Consider the following 19,099-nt stretch of genomic DNA (forward strand, 5'->3'; position numbering starts at 1 on the left):
GTTCAAAACTCCTCCCTCTACGCGATTTAACCAGAATTTGTCCGAGAGTCGCGCCATGAAGAGTGTCTGTAGCGCGCATCGCGTATTTCTTGTTGCCTACATATACACAAGATCTCGCAAATGACAAAGAACCAGGGCATCACCATCAAATTCAGTTATTTCTTATTCAACCACGTCGTACTTGCATAATTTGTCGTTCCATCTGAGTCGCTATCAGCCACGGCAAAGTCATTCTACTGTACGATGGGTCCATGTATTATAATTCGAACAGATGCAGGTAATATCCGTAATGTCATGCCCCGCGAGGGCGTCATGAGATACGACCACTATGACAATAACTCGGAAGAAGAAAAGAAATGTGTTCTGAGAAGTACGGTAGGTGTTAGAGAAAGTGCTCCTGTCTTTATGAGCCTTTCTGTGCCATGAGACAGAGTCTCCCGAGAGATGTCTACGTAGCTCTATACTACAACATCGGTGCACATCCCATGCTGTAATGGAGGGGTTGTTCGAGTTAGGAAAAAGGGACCAATGACCTATGAAATGATTTCGAATCCGTGATTACGCGTCCATAGCCAAGTAAAGCTAAAATCGTACAGACAGCGATGGCAACGGGATTGAAAAACGTGGTTCTCATTTTCCCGGCGCTCGGAACATGATAGCGGTAATGATTGGCAGCAATACGTGCATTCGGGTCACGCAGCCCTCCATTACTTTTCTCACCTGCAATGGCTGGGAACCAAAACCAGACAATTATTTATCTCTTAGTCCTGAGGCCATTTCAATCTACCGAGAGCAAAAATACTGGTCATCATGATCGATATAAGGTCACCTTTTGATCGTTTACTTCACTGGGGCTACCGCCATCGCACCAACGGCAACAAGTACTACGATGAGGAACGCTTAAGCCATGGTACCGAGCACTTGCTAGGGCGAAGATGCAAATCAATGCTTATCAAACACCCAAGAGTAGTGGCAATAGTCCTCTTGGATGTTATGGTTATCTGGCTACTGATCTATCGTTTAGAGCCTCTTATCACTCTGTTACGAAGAAACGAGGAACTCTTCAAGCCGCGAGTTACTCTTTCCGAACAAGAAGACCTGAATAATTTGCAAAATTTTAATGTGTCAGGCCACATTCCGCGAATACTCCACCAAACTGCTGCAACGAACATAATTCCTGGAAAGTGGGTTGAATCACAAGAAAGCTGCAAAGAGGTCTATGGGGATTTCGAGTATCAGGTGAGGATATCTGCACATTCGAAAATTGGAGAGCATAGGATACAAAGACTCAAGAATCAGTATTAAAGAAGAGGTTCATGTACTAACTTGGATCCTACCACATAGCTATGGACTGACGAGTCAACTCGCACCTTTCTCTCTGTCCACTATCCTTGGTTTTTGGATGTTTGGGATAACTATGCCTTTCCCATCCAGCGCGCGGACTTTCTTCGCTACTTCATCCTATATCACTATGGCGGGATATACCTTGATATGGATACTTGGTGCAACGAAAGCATTCCTATCGACAAGCTCGAGTCAGATGCAGTTACTGAATACGCACTCTTCAAATCAACACTCCCGACAGGCGTCACAAATGACTTCATGATAACATCCGCCAGGCATCCTGTCTATGCAGCGGCTATTGAAAAACTACCGATATACAATTCTATGACTCGGGCCTGGGCCCGGTGGCAACCGTACTCTGTCATAATGGTATCTGCTGGACCAATGTTCCTGACTATGGTTGTTAAAGATTACTTGCTTCAGCAGTCTTCTCTGCCTTTGCAAAATCTCGGCATTATCAATCAGACCGAGTTGAGTCCCTACATCACCGATTTAGAGAGTAGCAGTTGGCACCGAGCGGACGCGGGTGTTTTAATGTGGCTTGGAAATCGACCATGGACTTGGTTCAGTATGGGAGCAGTTGGGCTTTTCATTTTTTTGCACCTCTTGAATCGCATGTTGACAATGACATTTGAGTTACTACTTTGCAAGAATCCCCTTAGCATTGGGAATTTGAAACCGGCGAAGGGTTCCTGGAAGATGAAACTATAGGCTGACTTTGGCCTTTAACAAATGCTCAATTGAAAGAACGACGATTGAAAATACCAGGCTTTCCATAAATATCATAAGGAAGCCCTTGAGGCATTCGCTCTAGTCTCAAAGATTAGTCGATAACTAAAAAGGGTCCTCTAAATGCCGCATGGATACACTCATAGTCGTTAGAAGTTCTTTTCTTTCCTACACGAAATTCATCGGGAATGATCATTCGCAGCTGCCATAAGCACGGCTGCCTCTACTTTACAATCCTGTAAGATCTTATCATGGCGCTTCTTTCTATCTCGTCATGCATTGCGTGTCATTCTTGGGTGGCGATAAAGACACGCTCTCCAAGTCAGATCATGCAATTGACAGATCACCAAACATATTTGATTTTGGTTTCCGAGTGCAACTCTTTCCGGAAATTGTCTGAAATTTCTTTCACCTCCAGTATCGTAATTTAACAACGTAATTTCATTACTCTATGGTATAGACAGTTACTGGTCATGGGCAGTAAAATAAACCATGCTTTGTAAGTTCCCGGCTATTTTCTTCCAGTCTCCTGATTTTTCTTTGAGCCAGTGCGAGGGAGAATGTCATTGGCCGCACCGGATTGGTCCTGCTGGTCAAGCATTCCGGTAAAATTAGCTTTATTTTTGATCTCTGTAAGGATATTAGCTTTCGTCATCATCGCTATTGGAGGGCTGTCACTCGACGTCTTTACGATGCGATCCCCGCACCACCCTGGTGTCAAATACGAATAATCACTGATACATGACCAACGGAGGGATAAGAAGGGAAGGAAGGTCGCCGATTGGATCCAGCGGTTAAGCCCACGGTCCGACTTCCCTCACCGCTTCCCAATTCTAGCGTATATACCTTGTTCTGCCCATAATACAGTTTTTGCCTCTCAACACTGGTTTGGGGGTCCAGGCAGCCATATTCTGGATATGGATTGTACTAGTAAGCTGGTAAACCCGTGTATGGAGGACTGGAGCTCAGTAACTTTACTCAGGAGTATCTTAGGCTAGGCATACTTTCTTTGGGTTGATTCTCAAACCCATGGACGATTCCTAACCTCACGCTTGATCACGGAAGCCATCATGTCCTCGCAGGGACAGAATTGCGAGGTTTTGGAGAACTTTCGGTCACCTAGGACAAGATGTGAGGGGGATTCGTGTAAGCCAGACCCGTTTTTTCACAGCGTCAAATGCTGTAAAACCCGCCTATCAAAACGATCATTACTTTCTCGAGCAGCACGGTGCTTTTCCTGCGGGCTTCTGATTGTCTTGTAAGAAATCACATCTCAATCTCCTTATACTTTCAAGTCGATCATAGCTGATTCCGTTGGTCAATTCAGCGGCATCTTCAAGCTTCTGTGCTGGGCCTGGCAAGCCGACAATGCTTTTCTTCGAAAGCACGGGCGTATTTCTTATGAGAGCTATGATATCCTGGGAAGCGAATTCTCAGCATTCTCACATTGGTCGCACGATACAATTCCAATCACCTGTTATTCGAACAGTGCCCGTGGACGTTGCATTTCATTGCAATCGGCGATCTCCTCAGGTTGTATGAGCATCGAAATCAATCTTTTCCCCGCTGAAAATGAGCTTTTGATTGGCCAAAATCCTGATTTGCTGTCACGAACAAGCAACCTTCGGGGTCTCTACATTGACTATCTACTGAGCACTATTCGAAAGTATGACAGCAGTCTGGAAAATTCAACCTTTGAACGGCATTCATACAAAAACCAGGTTCCAGGAGTCTTTCCAGATGACCCAACAAAAACCCTTGTGTTGCTGATGCGTTTTGATGCCGACCCGGAGCAGGTATGGTCTCAACTCATTCTACACCTTGAGCCTCTCCGAGAGGCCGGCTTTCTAACCCATTTCAATGGATCAACGGTTTTGCAAGGTCCGGTCACAATCGTTGCCACCGGCAATGTGCCATTTCATCACATCTTGGAAATGAATGCCACCAGAGACGTATTCTTTGACGCTCCACTCTTGCAACTCGTGCCTTTATCCGATCAAGGTTTTCTGCAAAATTCCGTCTATAGTACCCAGAACAGCTACTATGCCTCCGCCGACTTCCGCACAGCAATAGGAAATGTGGATTTCAATGGACTTTCGGACAATCAGCTCTCCGATGTTCGTCAACAGGTACAAATGGCTCACAGACTTGGCCTTAAAGTCCGATATGTGGGTATGCCAAATTGGCCTCGCAAATTGCGAAACTATGTGTGGCGTATACTCCTCCGCGAAGGAGTGGATATAATCACGAGTGACTGAGCAATCACCGCCATCTAGGGAATTTGAATCAAGTGTGGTTAGTGAGATGCTCCCCTCAAAACATACGGCACAAGAGCTAGCTTAGCACGAATCTTAAAAGAGTCATCTGATACTCAGAAATAGTGAAACCAAAGTCATTCGGGCTTTCCGTGAGGATTTTTTACCGCCAATAGATCCTCTAAGAGGCTCTAAGAGGCTCTAATTTTGTGAATAATGCGATAATTCGGAGGATCTAAGGCTTCCCTCCACTTAGCTGCAAATGACGTATTTCACCTCATATGATACCCAGTTGCCCAAGGTGCTTTCAGAGGTATTTCTAAGCCCGGTGTCGGGAGGTTGTCCTCACCTGGTGCTGGGGAACTTTTGGAAGCTAGACATGGTAGATCTCTAATTTCGCGTTTGGCTGACAGGCAAGTTCGGACAGGACATGAGTTGATAGTTCTTGCTGCTCAGGTGCCTTCGTTGGAAACAATTGAATCCATGAACGCTCGCCCATCATGGTTATTGCCAGCCAGTTCGTCGCCGTCATAGACCTTAACTGCTGGAATTTCGCGCAGTCTCGCGATCTCATCTAGGTTGCCGATTTTCAAAATTTCCCTTCACCTGCTTGATTAATATATTCTTTCAGGTGCGATATATTGGCTTCCATAAATCGCCTGATTTTCATCACATGTTTATCAATCAATAGGCTTATTTCCTTGAGATTTTTATGGGTGCTACTAGGACTCTAGGATGCAAGGAACTAGACTGCGGATTCCAGTGGGAAGGTAACGGATCCCAAGTCTGGATATTTGGCTCCGAACGCAGCTGCCTGGCATTGCTACATGCGTCGGCCAAATTTGCCCCAGGTAGTTAGTTCCAATACCACGGGTAGATAGGATTGATTCGCCACCTGCGCGTTTTCCTAATCGAGACGACGCGCGTCTCCCGATCGATCCATATCTCAATCTATGCTAAGCAGTCACCATCCGAGCAAAACGGTTTAAGTCGTGATAGGGAGCTTTCCATCCTAGCTTTCCACAACGCAGGATTAAGTAAGCTTTACAAATTACCAAACTAGTAAGGGATATGTTTCCCTTCTCGACGAAATAAATGTGTCGCTTCGATACAAAATCTCTCTTTGACCAGAAAGAACAATCTGGCCAATGGCACTATCTTCCTGAAGAACTTAACTTGTGTCCGGTATGAATTTAGATTCAAGTGGCTCATTCAATGATTGACATTATCACCAGTGGGCAACCTAATGAGAATGGCGACACTCTCAGGCTCACCTCCCCCGAAGATGTCAATCAGATCTCAATCCCACATGGGTAGAGTTTCCGTGGTATCGTTCTGCGGAAGTACAGCGTTTAGGATGGGCATCGAAGGAATGCTTGACCTCTACCGCGATAGAAATATTCTGATCGCTTCCCTGTACTGGAGAGGACCTTGGAAATGCCTTGGAAATGAGCTTTGTCTGACCAACTTTGACAAGGGGAATTGTGTCGTGAAAGTATCCACCCCTCCATGTGAAAGCTGAGATCTAGCCATTGAGAACAAGGAAATCTGTGCGAGCGACTTAATCCAATAATTTCTAGTTGATTTCCCCGCCTGAAGTTGGCTGTTGCTCAGAGCATCACCCCAGTGGAGAGCAGGCTCAAGAGGCCTTATTTTGCAAAAACGGTCAGTATCCGGACAGTACAGTATACGTGCTCGGCAACTCTAAGCCGACTATCGGCGTACCAAGCCAACTATAGAAAAGATGGCCACTAGCAGGCTTAGTTCAGCCGTTCAAGGCGTCATTGGCTTCTAAGTTCAATTAAGTGAAAACGCATTGTTGTTTGATCAGACTAGTCGTTCTTCCGAGTTCTCTTGGTATAATATGCTGAACGTGCCTTTTCCCTTACTATATCATTGCAGCATTACGCCGTCTATAGCATTATTGAGCAAATACTGGTCCTGACAGGGCTGTTAAAATGGCGAGGATGCATCTTTCTAGGCCGTTGATGGCTTGGGTAAATCCAGCCCACATTAGTGCATCTTGAATTACTCTAAATTGTGGAGAACCGTGGAACACATTGCCGCCCAGACCTGCCAATTTGGGACCCGAAAAAAATAATCTTTAACATGTTAAAGTCCCGTTTGCCATGATCATGTTCGACCATCAAATCGTTTCTTTTAGTCGAGAGCACTATCTATTAGCCATTCTCCTAGCTAAACAACTTCCTAGAGGACTGATCAAATGACATTTTGCCAATAGCCGAACGTAAATGCCGTGTTTAATCAACTGTTCGTTCACGGTGGACATTGTCTAATCACGCCATAGTGTGTGCAAGCGAACTAAACAAGGTGTCAGACCAGTGATTTCACCAGGTGGAATACAGTTCCGCCGACAGAAAGACCACTTTCACCGCTCGGTAATTTAAACATCTGTAGACTTTACCCACCCAAAGGTCGTCAATCTTCGCCGTAAAGGAGCCATTCTCTTAACGATAACTTCTGGTCTGCTAGAGAATCGTCAGCCAGAGAACGGCATATTTCAAGAAGCTCGCCTTCATCGAGTGATTATAAGAGCTATAAATCGAAGAAATAGCGTGCATAGAATTTTACATACAAAGAACTAGTGATCCAATCCTCAAGTAAACGTAATCCATTAATACGATTTGCATATGAGACACAAGGTGTTAAATATGGCACATAGATCCGTGTTTCAAGTTATCTTACTCGCTCGTCATATATATTACATTTAGTTCGACGTCCTTTATTTATGTGTTTCTTGAATGACCGCGTCAATTCTTTTCATGAAGCCGGAAGCTAAGCACTGTAGATATCTGAACCCGTCGATCTGATGTATCATTGTTCAATATGATTCGTTAGTTCCTGGCCAAAAAGAAGTTTCAGCACAACCACCAGGTAAACCTCCTCATTTTCACGGTCCTTGAAGACATATCGCAAGCTGTGCGTTTTTTCATTCACATACTTCAGAACTCGAATCTTAATCCCTGGCAATCGGAGAAGAACTTTATTAGGATCAAAATAAGGATTGAAAAAGTCAGCATGGTAGACCCTTCCAGCCTGGAAGTTAAAAGCCTTGCGGTTGGAGATGGAGAGGAAGTGCTTTCGACGCCTTTTGGCATTTTCTGGAATTCCATGTCTCTCGCGGATGACCCGACCGTCACCATCCGCTCCTTCCTCAATAACATGCTGGTCTCCGATTGTTGGCGATTTTTGGAAATTTCCACATTTATCCTCGTTCATTTGATCCCCAAGTTGCTGTTGCTCACCAATCCGAAATGAAACCCAACAGCTCAAGGCCGGTCCGTACGACCAGGGTCGTTCAGAGTATACGTCACAGTCTATTCCTGGATCTATGAACGTCTTTGCAATTTTATAGGCAATAATGAAACCCGGAGGAAGTTGGTCACGAATTGGATGGTCGAAATCGTTGCCCCAAACAAGACTGTTTGTATTTATATTCTTCTTCGGAATAAAGGAAAATGCGATCGAGTAAAAGTCTTTCTGATGCATTTCATGTTCGAAGTAACAAGAGTGCCTTGGAGAATGGAGCGGAAGCCCATCGTAATCGCGCACTCGGACATGCAAATTGATTGCCATATGAGGGCCGTCAACAAGCAGTGATTCTGAATCATTGACTTTGACAATTTGATGTTTCTTCTTGTCATAGGACGAGCCAGCCATGACGAGAAGCTTGTAGTTGTTAAGAGGGTTGCTTTGACCATCTTCTGCGTTTCCGGGACCGGGAGTTGTATTGGATGTGCTCATGATGAATCGAATCGATTTCGATTCGGGATGATGGTCTTTAAGATCGTCTTGCACTTCAAGTACTGCAAGAAACAGATTTCGGTTCAATGTTCAATGAGTATAGCAGGTAATGATACGTCTGTTACCCATATTGATGGAATCAAAGGAACTCTCGCATAGTGCATGTAGTCGAGTCGTCATTTGAAATAGAAGTCACACAACCCCTCCATTGGTGACATAATCTCGATCTACCCCCGACTCCATAAATCCTTCAAAAGACTGTATGTATTATCGCCGAGTGTTAATAGGTGGCACCTGATTACTTGGTGGGCTGGAAAGCTTGAAACTCTCAATTTCGGTGAAAGAAAATAACTTTTTACTGTGAAATTGCCGGTTTAGGAAGTCAATCTAACCCGGCAAATCGGTGTAGAATAATCTAGAAGACCATTGCCCAGTGTCTGGGCCTCAGTACCCAAACTTCCGGAAGCCTTTGCGCTTACGATAGTAATATACTCTCGGGCCATAACTCATATATCTCAATTGGTCAATCACTCTTTCCGTCAATCGCCTCATCAAGCTTTTACCATCGAAATTCAATACAGAACCAAATTCTTTCTAACATACATTGATTCAACATTAACGAGGTTTTCTACACCTACCCCGACAGGTAGGAATCTTTCTCCACTTGCAGTTATTCCTCGGCAAACTTTGTCCTGTAGCTTGAATCGACGAAGGTTCAGATGATGTCACAGAGGATGGTGGCTGATGTTTTTGCGTAATTGATTTTAACGTGCCAGCTTGAGAACAAGCCATTGATTTCATCTGATTTTATGATCGACATGTTTTATTGAATTGTCATCGGGGTGCCGATTTGGTGTTACAATACGAATCAGGTGACTTTCCCTTCGAAAAATTCAATATACTCTTCTTATTTACACCTTCTCAATGCCTTGCTCGATTCTAAGAACTGCTTTCAACATAGTACTGCAGACAGTTTGCCCGCATTTGTGAAATTACGCTAGAATGCTTTCTAGTCACATATTTTATTGCTTTCAGGTCTATCACACGGAAATGTCGATCAACTTACGCTCTCGCTCCATTCCGATCCGCAGCCATATATATGAGACGGCTGCCCAAACAAGAATATACGCGAAAAGAACCCCTAGAGACAATCCAAATGCGTAGTGGAATTCCAAAGTCCATATAATGGCCGACAAACATCCTAAGTAGACACAGACCCCAAAGATCCACCAGATAGTGAGACCGAGAATCATGCGCCTGAAAGACTTTGACGCGTCATAACGTGTATTGTACCGTATGCGGAATTCACGATCCTGCAAGCCATCAACAGCGATAAAGTCTTCAGCCGCATAGTAAATCAACGGTCGCAATCTTGTCCCTCTTGCCTGTGAGTTGATACCAATGGGTATCTTGAGAGGTATGAGGGTGATGACCATCAGAATTCCGAGAAATGCCATGAGAGCACCAGGGGAATAGAGATAAAGTTTGGGTATTTGCTTGCTGCTAGCGACAACGAATGGAATTAAGGCGCAAACCATGGCCACAGCATACACCCAGGACGTAGCGTCAAGTTCCCATCGCGAGCGTGATAGCAGAGGAGCGCACTCATCCGCATGACGAAGAAGTCGACAGACCCGAGCAATCAAAATGTAGAGCTCACCTAACCCGAAAGAGATGATAGAAGAGCCCAGAATCTGCTTGTTGAACTCAGGTTCCCCAAAGCGGCATCGGTCGTGGATTTGGCAGTGGCTAATCCAGTGGGATCGATGTGTGTCGAACCAAACGTAGTATATTATGCATGGGACCACAATATCGAATATTATGATCATAACAGGCCCCAGGGTGATTGAGAGATGATCTGTGAGTTTCGGGCTCTTCTGCGCGAGCTTCTCAAATGGTGGTGAACTTTGGGTGGATGGTGTCCGCGCATCTCGTAATCTGGCTTCCTCCTGTACAGAGCCTGTCATTCTGCTTTCATTGTAGCTATCTTTTCATTATAGCTATCTTAGTATAGTTTGAACGACCACACCTTTCGCTTTATAAATAATTTTTCGGATTAGGGTCATTGACGTCACCAACCAAGATGAGATGAGCATGGCGCGCTAGTTTTCATACTCTACGGTTTAGAATTGTAGATTACATTCTGTTTGGTTTCTGTGCCTTCTGCTTGTGGCATGTTCTCGGAGAGAAACAGCTAGCTGGCTAGATGGTGGGTTTGATCCGCCACCTGCGCTTTTTCCAAATCGAGATGACTTGCGCGTCTCCCGAAGGGAACGATCGGGTGATATCTTAATCTATGTTAAGCAGTTACCATCCGCTGAAAATGCCTTTATGTTGTGATAGGGAAGTTCTATATGGAGTAGGCCTAGTCAGGTTTAAGAAATCATCTAACTTAATCAAGTACTCTATTTCCCTACCGGATGAGTGAAAGGAATTGTCATGTTACACAATATTCTTTGTCTAGTATGAATAATAATCTAGCTAATAGAACTATCTCTCTATATACCTTTCTAAATAAACTATTTATATCTCATTAGTTCTATAGTATCGTTCTTATAGCGTTTAGGCTAGGCATCTAGAGATTATTTAATCTCTAGCTCGATAGAAAAGTCAGATCACTTTCCTATGCTAGAATAGACTTTGGAAGAGCATAGAGAATAAGCTTCATCTAGCATATATTTAACACGAGCATCATAGATATTATATAGTAAAAGTGGTATGTCTACTCTTTTAAATAATAGTATAGTACAAGATCTCAATATCGATATAAGAGAAATCTTTACGAAATCTCTACTATAATGATCTCGATCGTGGGCTAAATTATCTACACGTTCGTTATAAAATACTATTTTAACGATCTTAAAGCTATAGTAACGAATATCATACCTACTAATTACTAAATAAATTTACTTAGTGATAAATCCTAGTATCTATTTTAACATGATATCATAGCCATTATAAGGTAGCATATGCCGGACTCACTCGGCCTTACCACGTATAGGGTCAAGAAAAAGTCGTCAGTATACCATAAAAGATATACAAGCCAGTAGTTAAAGAAACCGGTCCGATGAAGAGCTAAGTCCATGGTCTTTTATCTATACCAGATGATTCTAGGATAGCTAGTTAGGGCTTGAATTATAATTCAGAGAATGTTAACATCCTCGCTAAACCAGGACGAAAGATCGCACGTATGAGTTTTTTTCTTCAAAGGACTTAAGCTCAGCTCGGTCTAGTTTCTGTGACTCCGAAGCCTTTAGCGTTGAACCATTACGATAATATATTGTTTGATGGGTCTTCTTGATTTTTCAAAAGAAGGAACAACCAAGATGAAGATCGAAGCCTAAAATATCAAGGTGAACAAGCATCATTTGAATGACAAATGCTTGTTGAACCAGACTAAGCGCGTCTCTTGGCTTCTTTAGAGGTGACAGACGGCCAGTGAAGTGTAATTGTCCACCATCATGTACTTGGAATTACAGTAAACGTAAGAAGCAACAGAAATACTAAACCGACGATGTCCTTCAGCACCCACCAATACCAGGAGAAGCTCTAGGGCGAGACTTAATTCTACCCCTGGGAACGCAAGCTCGAATATCCGCCCATAACACCTTGCGCAAACTGACATTTGCCATACACATGATGGCAAGCAAACCTTGTAGATCAGAAACGCCTTTCGGGATAACGATATATAGTGCAGAATCCTGAGGCAGATCCGGCCGAAACTTATCGTGATAAGGCTTTTTACCGCGGATGTCCAGGCGATTAAACATATGGCGATAGAGGCCACGAGTCAGACGACCGAGTGGACGGGACATGCCTGTAATATCCTCCTGGGAAATTTCTTGGATGGGTTCGAAGCCAAAACCAAGACACGAGATGCCAATGCGATTAAGTAAGCCCATAACAGCAACGAGGAGCAGATCGCTAATGCCTCTTGCACTCCCTGGCATCGCGATACATGGATCAACGTGATAACCAACAGTGCCGAGACGACGCAGGGCAGCAAAACCGTTGGGACGGCCGTCGGGGCCACGAGTGTACACAAATGTCATGAGAGCTGGCAGTGAGAAAGGATCATAGACGGTGATGAAGGCTTGCGGGGCACCGGAGCGATTACGATCCGCACGCCAGGAGTCGTATATCGCTACCAGGTCTGTCTGCAGCTGAGGGTTTGCTCCATGAGTTGCAGGCGCATAAACTCCGATTGTAATTCCGCCTTTTTGCTGGTGCAGCAATTGTCGGCTCTGTACCGCGATCCGCTTGCCGCTATGCCCCAACAGCACATCATTTGTCCGAGGATTCAGGACACGCTCTGTTCCAAATCGTAAAGTTGTCCATCCTTGTGCCTGGGCGTGATTTCGCGCAAATGACTCGCTTACTCCCATGAAAGCTAATCCCCAGTGATGCTGACGCCGATATGCCGCGAACTCCGTTAAGAGATCAGCAATCGTTTCTGTCTCACACAATGGGTCCCCTCCCACGATAGCGACTTTTTTTTCAACCTTGAACGACAGCGCCCCTGTCCCCGCCTTATTCACAAAGAACCTATAGCTGGGATCCAATATGCCCATGTGGGCCACCCGACCATATTTCCCTGCTAGCTGTACAATTGCTGTCACCGTGCACAAATCATCCAGACCGAATGTACTCGCACACCCTGGGTATTCATGTTTGATGCAGCAACAATTACGACACTGGAAAGAAGGATAACTTTCCGCCGCAACAGCCGCAACAGACGAATCCAGAGTATGACTTGGGTTATCGGGATCACCCCTCCTTGTCGGTAGTGTTGATTCCCACCCAGTTAGAGTACAACTGCTGTCACTCTCTGAGCTAATGCATGAAGAGGTATTTAGGCCCACGGGGATATTAACAGGAGGGTGAACAGTGGCGGAGATGCCTGACGGTTCCCGATGAGCTGCAGCCCTAGGATTCGCGTAGAACTGGTTGACCAAATCATCCGCTAACTTTTCAGGGATTATATTATTTCGTTGTTTCATACCGCCGAAATTTACCGCATCTGGTCCATATTGGCATATTCGTCCTGGCTTTCTCTTCTTGGAACTTGTGCGGGCCATAATTTTCTTCCATTATAAAAAAACTGTTGTGACTATGACAAGGATCTCCAATCGTGTTTTTAAATCCCTCGACAGAATTCTACGGCGTAGTCATTAATTATTTTTGATACGTCGTACCAGTTTGCTTCGATTACGGGGTGTACAGGTTTCCCATGGTAAATTCGAGATCGTCGAGCAACAACAAGGCAAGCTGATCCCATTGGTTGGCGGTTCCGGAATCGCCCTATGCGGCAAGTGGGGTTGGGTCCAACATGCGGAACGCAGGCAATGCGGCGAATGACACATGAATTTCTCCCACTTATACAGGGAACCAAACCATCCGTATGGGTATTCACAGTGGTGGCGGACTCATTCTACGAGCTCTGGAACAACCTAGTCCCTTCTCATCTGACAGGCCAGGGCGAGACATCCGCATACAAGCCGCGTATGCCTTTGTGCACCCAACCAAGGAAACAGTTCCTGCCCATCATATGCCGGGACCCAGAGGTGTTCACTAGAGTTATTTAGCCGTTCAAACTGTCAATTAAGGTCAAGGAGATACTAGCCATTCCGTTGTGCATTTCTCTTCTAGAAGATCAGCGACGATGAACGTGAGGACTTTCATTCTTCGTAGAGAGGATACATCAGCTTCAACATTATATTTCATGTGGCTTCAGACTGTGTTAATGTTGGGATCTGTGGCCATGAGGTCATATCACCATCATCGGGGTGCCGTGGATGTCCAGCATACCCAACCCCACTAAGATGAGCCCAATATATTGAAATTACCTACAAACCCTTCTTTTTGTAACTAAGATGGGGAAAGTAGTATTATTACAGGTGGCTAAGGAAATGCTGGCCAGCATCAATTATGTCTCTTATCTTCTTTCATGGGGCCACCAGATCCGAATTTAAATCTAAATCCACTGCCAGATCGACATGGAGTCAGCATCAACCCGGATGTGTTCACATTTAAATTTGACCTCAACGTCAGTGCCCAGCTCTTCAAAGTGCTCTCCTCACACTTTCACATAGGTGAGTATGGGATCGAAAGGAATTTGGCTATGGAGCAGCCGACCATCTTGCCAGATACAGTTCTCCATTTCGCGGCATACGCGCAGAACATGCTCGTAACAGGTTATGAGACCTTCTTGGCTATTTTTGTGAGCACATACAATGTCATCAAGTCGGTATGCAGGCTAGGCATCAAGATGATCATTATTCCCACTAGAGGAAGACTACGACATCGATCTCATGGAGTCGTACGCGTTGAGCAAGATCTCCGTTGAGATTAATATGGATTTGGTTTGCAGATCTTCAATGCTCCAAACGAAACTATTACGCGAAATATTACAACTGAATATTTCTTCCATACCCATAGAGACCATCAGTGTAAAAGGAAAATGGTCGAATCTATGCACAGCCAGGTTCTGCAGTTGCATTAATTCCGAAATATTCCTCATTTTGGCATAGCATTCAGGCTTGTATCTGGGTATGCAGCATGTTCTCTCGGTACGACATCAACCTAGTAATACCTCTGATCGCTAGTTGAAGTGGAATAGAGGTAATGTGGCAGATTGTTCACTAACTGAAATAACACAATTCAAGCAGCCAGCGACGAAAGATCTGCCTTTGCTGGCACATGGGCTCCCTCAGCATCGATTCGATCAACATATGATCATGCACTTCGTCTTGTACTTGGCAGTAAGTCACATCAGGATGAACAGTCTGTCAGGCGGTCAATCATTTATCAGATAGATCAACCTGAAAGTTGAAACCGATAACATACCCCGAGTTTAGCAGCAAATTGGCTGATGTCATCCACAAACATCTCGTCTGCGCCTGCTAAGATAAGAAATCTTTTCACTGGAACGTCCCGCCACCATTCAGCATCAGCAGCAAGAGGCTCCATATAATAATTATTGCAGGATGTCTGCCCTCGAAATGCTGATACCGATGCACTGAGCATTGGTACTGTCAAAATGTCTTTGTTCTTGTTTCTCTGCATCGAGTCGGATGTTGCAGTGTCAAAGGTCACCCAAGGCGACACAAACGCAACACCTTTGAGCATTCCCGAGACTTTGACTGGTTGAACTTCAAGGTTATTATGCGCGATATGCGATAGCAAAGCAAGGATCAAATGACCACCGGCTGAATCGCCGGCAAGCAGGACCTAGAAGGGCAGTGTCAGTTTACAATATATGTAGCTTTCATTGGGACATACATCGGAAGCAGGCCTCCCCAGAGTGTGAGAAATATAATTCATGGCGGTTGAAGCTTGTTGGAGTTGGCGAGGATAAGGCGCTTGACTGCTTATATCTGCGTACGTTAGCCTTGGTACTTCTCATTCCATCTTGTAGCGGTTCACCGTAAGAGAGGAAAATAATAGCAAGGCTGCCTCTTCGTTGTAATGCAGCTTCGTTGACTATATCCCAGAGGATTTCAAAGTGCATCTTAGTCGCCCAAATGGCATAGCTGCCCCCTACCAGATTTACCGTGTTAGTAAGGAACGGTCGTCTGTGGACTTGGTAGGCCTGCACCATGACAGTAAAGTAGAATGGTTTTAGCGGAGCGATCTCCTAACCAATGTATGTGAGTCCCATCTTCCAAGATGACTGTATCTTCTTTCTGGCCTACTGAATGCACGAAGGCTGCATATGCTTCATTTGTCGTGGGTAATATAGCTCTGTGACTTCATGATCAGTTAAGAAGAACTAGCAGACAAGATATTCAAGAAACAAACACCAGCCCTCTTGTGGGGATGTATCTCGAGAACGCGCGGACTGCTGTATATACGAGGTGGCGAGAGTACGTCAACGGTTTTTCTGATCGTCTGAACCAAAACGTGACGGCACCGACCAGAATGGAAGCAACTATTTGAGACCATGTCAAGATTACATATCTGGCCATATAGATGAAGGTCATACTGGCTTTCAGTCCTCCGAAAATTACCCTCAGCCTCTCTCCGAGAGACAGCGGTTGTAGGTTATTCGGAACATCCATGCTAGGAATGATTGGGCTGCTAGTAAAATTTGGATCAGATCTGGTTGTGAAAACAGATGAAACTTGGAAGTAGAGGATATCGTCGATAATGCAAGTTATATCAGATCGTTGATACAAGATCTAATATGGGAGCCGAGAGAACTGGAAATTTTCGAGCTCGGAGGCAAAACTATAAGCAGTCATCGTGCCAAGAGAATTAATTCCAGGTGACCAAACAGCTATTGAATAACTTTAAATTGGCCAAATAGAGTTTTCCCGTGATCTGCAACCAGGATACTGCATTTCTGTGAAATAAAAAGCCCTGACGAGGTCCATTGAATTGTTACATAGTTTGCGCCAGATTATTGCAGGTTTTGTCAGGCCGTAATTGTTCTGATACGGGCCTTTGCATGTAGGAAACAAAAGCCATTTCACCTCATCTATGCAAGAATTAAAGATTAACCTTCTTGGATCTCAAGTTTGTATCTCGAAGTTTTCTTCTTTCCTCGGATAGGATAACAAAATTCATCCGAATTATTGTAATGTATAAGATTGAATTTTTTTATCGCAACCTCCAGACCTGTCTCTATCAACTTGTGATCAAGTATAATAACAGTTCCGCGCTTTTGTAGGCGCCTCAAAGGGTCGAGCTGAGTTGATTCGGACCGTGCTTCCGGCGCCTGGGAGCAATTACAATGTCCGTTGCTAGACTTCCTTTCAAACGCCCCTGATAATAGCCGCGAAGCATGGTCAGACCAAAGTTGTCCGACTCCTTCTAGCCGCCAAGCCAAATATTGGCGGAGTCACCCTTGACGTCAAAGCCCAGGACGATTACGGCGACGCAGCTCTTGCCGCCATCGCAAAGGTGGGTCATGGACATATTGTGCAACTCTTGTTGTGCGATAAGCGTATTGACGTTAATCTGGAGGATGGAGATAGCTGAGCGCCTCTTGCACAAGCTGCAGTCTCTGGTCAAACATTGGTAGTCCAGCTGCTGCTGAAGATGAATTCAGTGGAGCCGGATGCGCCAGATGCTGAGCTGTGGACACCTGGTGATGGTGAGAAACTTGCTGGAGCTGCAGAAGCGGGTAGTAGTAAATGCCCGAGATCAGAATTGAGCGACACCACTCATGTGGGTGGCGCGGCGGGGTGTTGGACATGTTGTGGAGTTTTTTCTCGGTCGAGACGATGTGGAAATTTCTCACCAGGACGAGAATGGTCGGACAGCTTTGATGTGGGGGGAGGAGAATGAGCATCAAGATGTTGCCCGGTTGTCCTATTCCCGTAAAAAAAGGGGATAGACTTTTGGAAGGCCCAGGGGCCTTTTTAGCCTTTCCACTATTGGCATATACCAGCCCATAGACAAATAAGCTACTCGAATTGTATAAAATGAATGTTCTATTGACAATCTAAAGGTTTACAACATACCTTGTGTATATAGAATGACTTTGAAAATGCTAGGAACGCATTTTCATAAGTCAGGCCCCAAATTTCTCCTATGCTTTGTTGGAGTAAGCTCCGGGGTCAAGTAATCATATGTGGTGCTTTCCCATTTAGGCTTAGTACCACCCATATATACATATTCCCTCTCCCTCCTCTCTTTCCTCCATTTTTCTCGAACTATAGACCTTGACCTTTTTCTTCTGCTTCCGAGCCGCCCTTTGGACTTTCTTTTCCTGGACGTAATTTCAGCTATTAACAGAATTGCCTAATGAAGGTGTCAGCTTATCTCCATCCCGCACCGGCAGCCCAGCCGGGCTTAGATCATATTTTTTCACTTGGCATTCATCTGATTGGCCTGCCCTTTTTATTAGATCCAGCATGTGACTTTAAGCGGGGCTGCCTGATTTTGGAGGAGAAAGCCAGCGGTTTGCAATGCCGTGGGTCGATTTGGCGGAAATTCACAAAATCAGCTTAGTCGAATCGGTTTAGGAATTGTCGTTTTCCATCATCAGCAATAATGAGAGAAAGGAAGAGATTTGATTAGTAACATCTAACATTGTTTGTTGCATTGTAAGGCTGTTAAAAGACAATGTGACAAGCTGCTCCCGTCTTGTTCTAGATGCAAAAGGTTTGTCTTGCTGTTTCGCTGTGCGCATATTTGCTTGAACGACATTTACAAATGGTTGTCTGCTATTCTGGAATATTCTCAAACCTCGATCTTCGTTATCCCAAGGCGCGGTGGTGGAAAATACCGATAAAATAAAGCATCTCTTAGCCGCGATGACCAGTGTTGGCTCCTCATCCTGGATTATTCAAGCACCAGAAGCCTTTACTTGGCTTATATTCACAAGGGCAGCTACCTCTAGGGATTTGAAGACCCGCGCAGCTTTTATTCATCTTGGAGGCTCGGTGATTACGGCGATCGATTCCGAGGATTTGTTACTAATAGGGCAAGGCTAGAGATACTTTATCCTATTGAAAAAGCTGTGCTCATTGCGCTGGGCCATGATTTGAACTAATCATATAAGATTATGAGACAATTTTCTAACGTTTCCTGAATGCTACCCCGTGCTATTCATCTTCGGATATTTTGAAGCCTTCAACGTTGGCACTTCCAATTTTTGAATCACCGCAGACATGCGGCTGCAGGTGCGGGGGCGCGGGCGAGCTAACCGACCTCATTGGGAATGCCAAGGAACATAAGTAATCAATAGAAGCTTTTAATTGGTTAGTCCATTGGTTCCATGCAGTGAGACGTAAATAATACCCTTTTAGATGCAAGTGTGGAGTAGACCACACTGCCGTACTACAAATTCGTTAGCGAATACTTGAGTTTTCCAAGCTATTGGGCAATCGGCTCACGTTCTTCCGCATCGAGCTTTCCGATCCACTCACAAAGTTTCAGACTATTTCAACTTCGCTTTGAAAGGTGTCACCAGTTTCCTATTCGAGACATTGCCCTCAGGATTGATTCCTCGTAAGAGTCATATAAAGGGTCGTGCCTCTTTACCCAGTTTTTCATCC

General features: G+C 44.7%; 6 protein-coding genes across 6 annotated transcripts; 1 reads left to right on the top strand and 5 right to left on the bottom strand.

Annotated features, from left to right (window-relative positions):
• Positions 1–810: 810 nt before the first annotated feature.
• Positions 811–4,331, top strand: N7520_002378 (uncharacterized protein; the record flags this gene model as incomplete). Its single annotated transcript, XM_057136313.1, has 4 exons — positions 811–910; positions 1,025–1,239; positions 1,345–1,912; positions 3,337–4,331. The coding sequence occupies 4 exons, from the start codon at positions 811–813 to the stop codon at positions 4,329–4,331; spliced, it is 1,878 nt and encodes a 625-aa protein (XP_056998999.1).
• Positions 4,332–7,163: 2,832 nt separating this feature from the next.
• On the bottom strand, positions 7,164–8,093 carry N7520_002379 (DUF1769 domain-containing protein; the record flags this gene model as incomplete). The annotated part of the gene is made up of 1 exon (XM_057136314.1): positions 7,164–8,093. The coding sequence occupies one exon, from the start codon at positions 8,091–8,093 to the stop codon at positions 7,164–7,166; it is 930 nt and encodes a 309-aa protein (XP_056999000.1).
• A 1,040-nt stretch (positions 8,094–9,133) lies between these two features.
• On the bottom strand, positions 9,134–10,060 carry N7520_002380 (uncharacterized protein; the record flags this gene model as incomplete). The annotated part of the gene is made up of 1 exon (XM_057136315.1): positions 9,134–10,060. The coding sequence occupies one exon, from the start codon at positions 10,058–10,060 to the stop codon at positions 9,134–9,136; it is 927 nt and encodes a 308-aa protein (XP_056999001.1).
• Positions 10,061–11,614: 1,554 nt separating this feature from the next.
• On the bottom strand, positions 11,615–12,664 carry N7520_002381 (uncharacterized protein; the record flags this gene model as incomplete). The annotated part of the gene is made up of 1 exon (XM_057136316.1): positions 11,615–12,664. The coding sequence occupies one exon, from the start codon at positions 12,662–12,664 to the stop codon at positions 11,615–11,617; it is 1,050 nt and encodes a 349-aa protein (XP_056999002.1).
• A 2,070-nt stretch (positions 12,665–14,734) lies between these two features.
• Positions 14,735–15,693, bottom strand: N7520_002382 (uncharacterized protein; the record flags this gene model as incomplete). The annotated part of the gene is made up of 4 exons (XM_057136317.1): positions 14,735–14,878; positions 14,940–15,323; positions 15,375–15,469; positions 15,519–15,693. The coding sequence occupies 4 exons, from the start codon at positions 15,691–15,693 to the stop codon at positions 14,735–14,737; spliced, it is 798 nt and encodes a 265-aa protein (XP_056999003.1).
• A 1,214-nt stretch (positions 15,694–16,907) lies between these two features.
• Positions 16,908–17,292, bottom strand: N7520_002383 (uncharacterized protein; the record flags this gene model as incomplete). The annotated part of the gene is given in 2 exon segments (XM_057136318.1): positions 16,908–17,100; positions 17,111–17,292. The coding sequence occupies 2 exon segments, from the start codon at positions 17,290–17,292 to the stop codon at positions 16,908–16,910; spliced, it is 375 nt and encodes a 124-aa protein (XP_056999004.1).
• Positions 17,293–19,099: the final 1,807 nt, after the last annotated feature.

Source organism: Penicillium odoratum, assembly GCF_028828045.1.
Source record: "Penicillium odoratum strain IBT 22623 chromosome Unknown utg000002l_segment0_segment0, whole genome shotgun sequence".
NCBI classification, from domain to species: Eukaryota; Fungi; Ascomycota; class Eurotiomycetes; order Eurotiales; family Aspergillaceae; genus Penicillium; species Penicillium odoratum.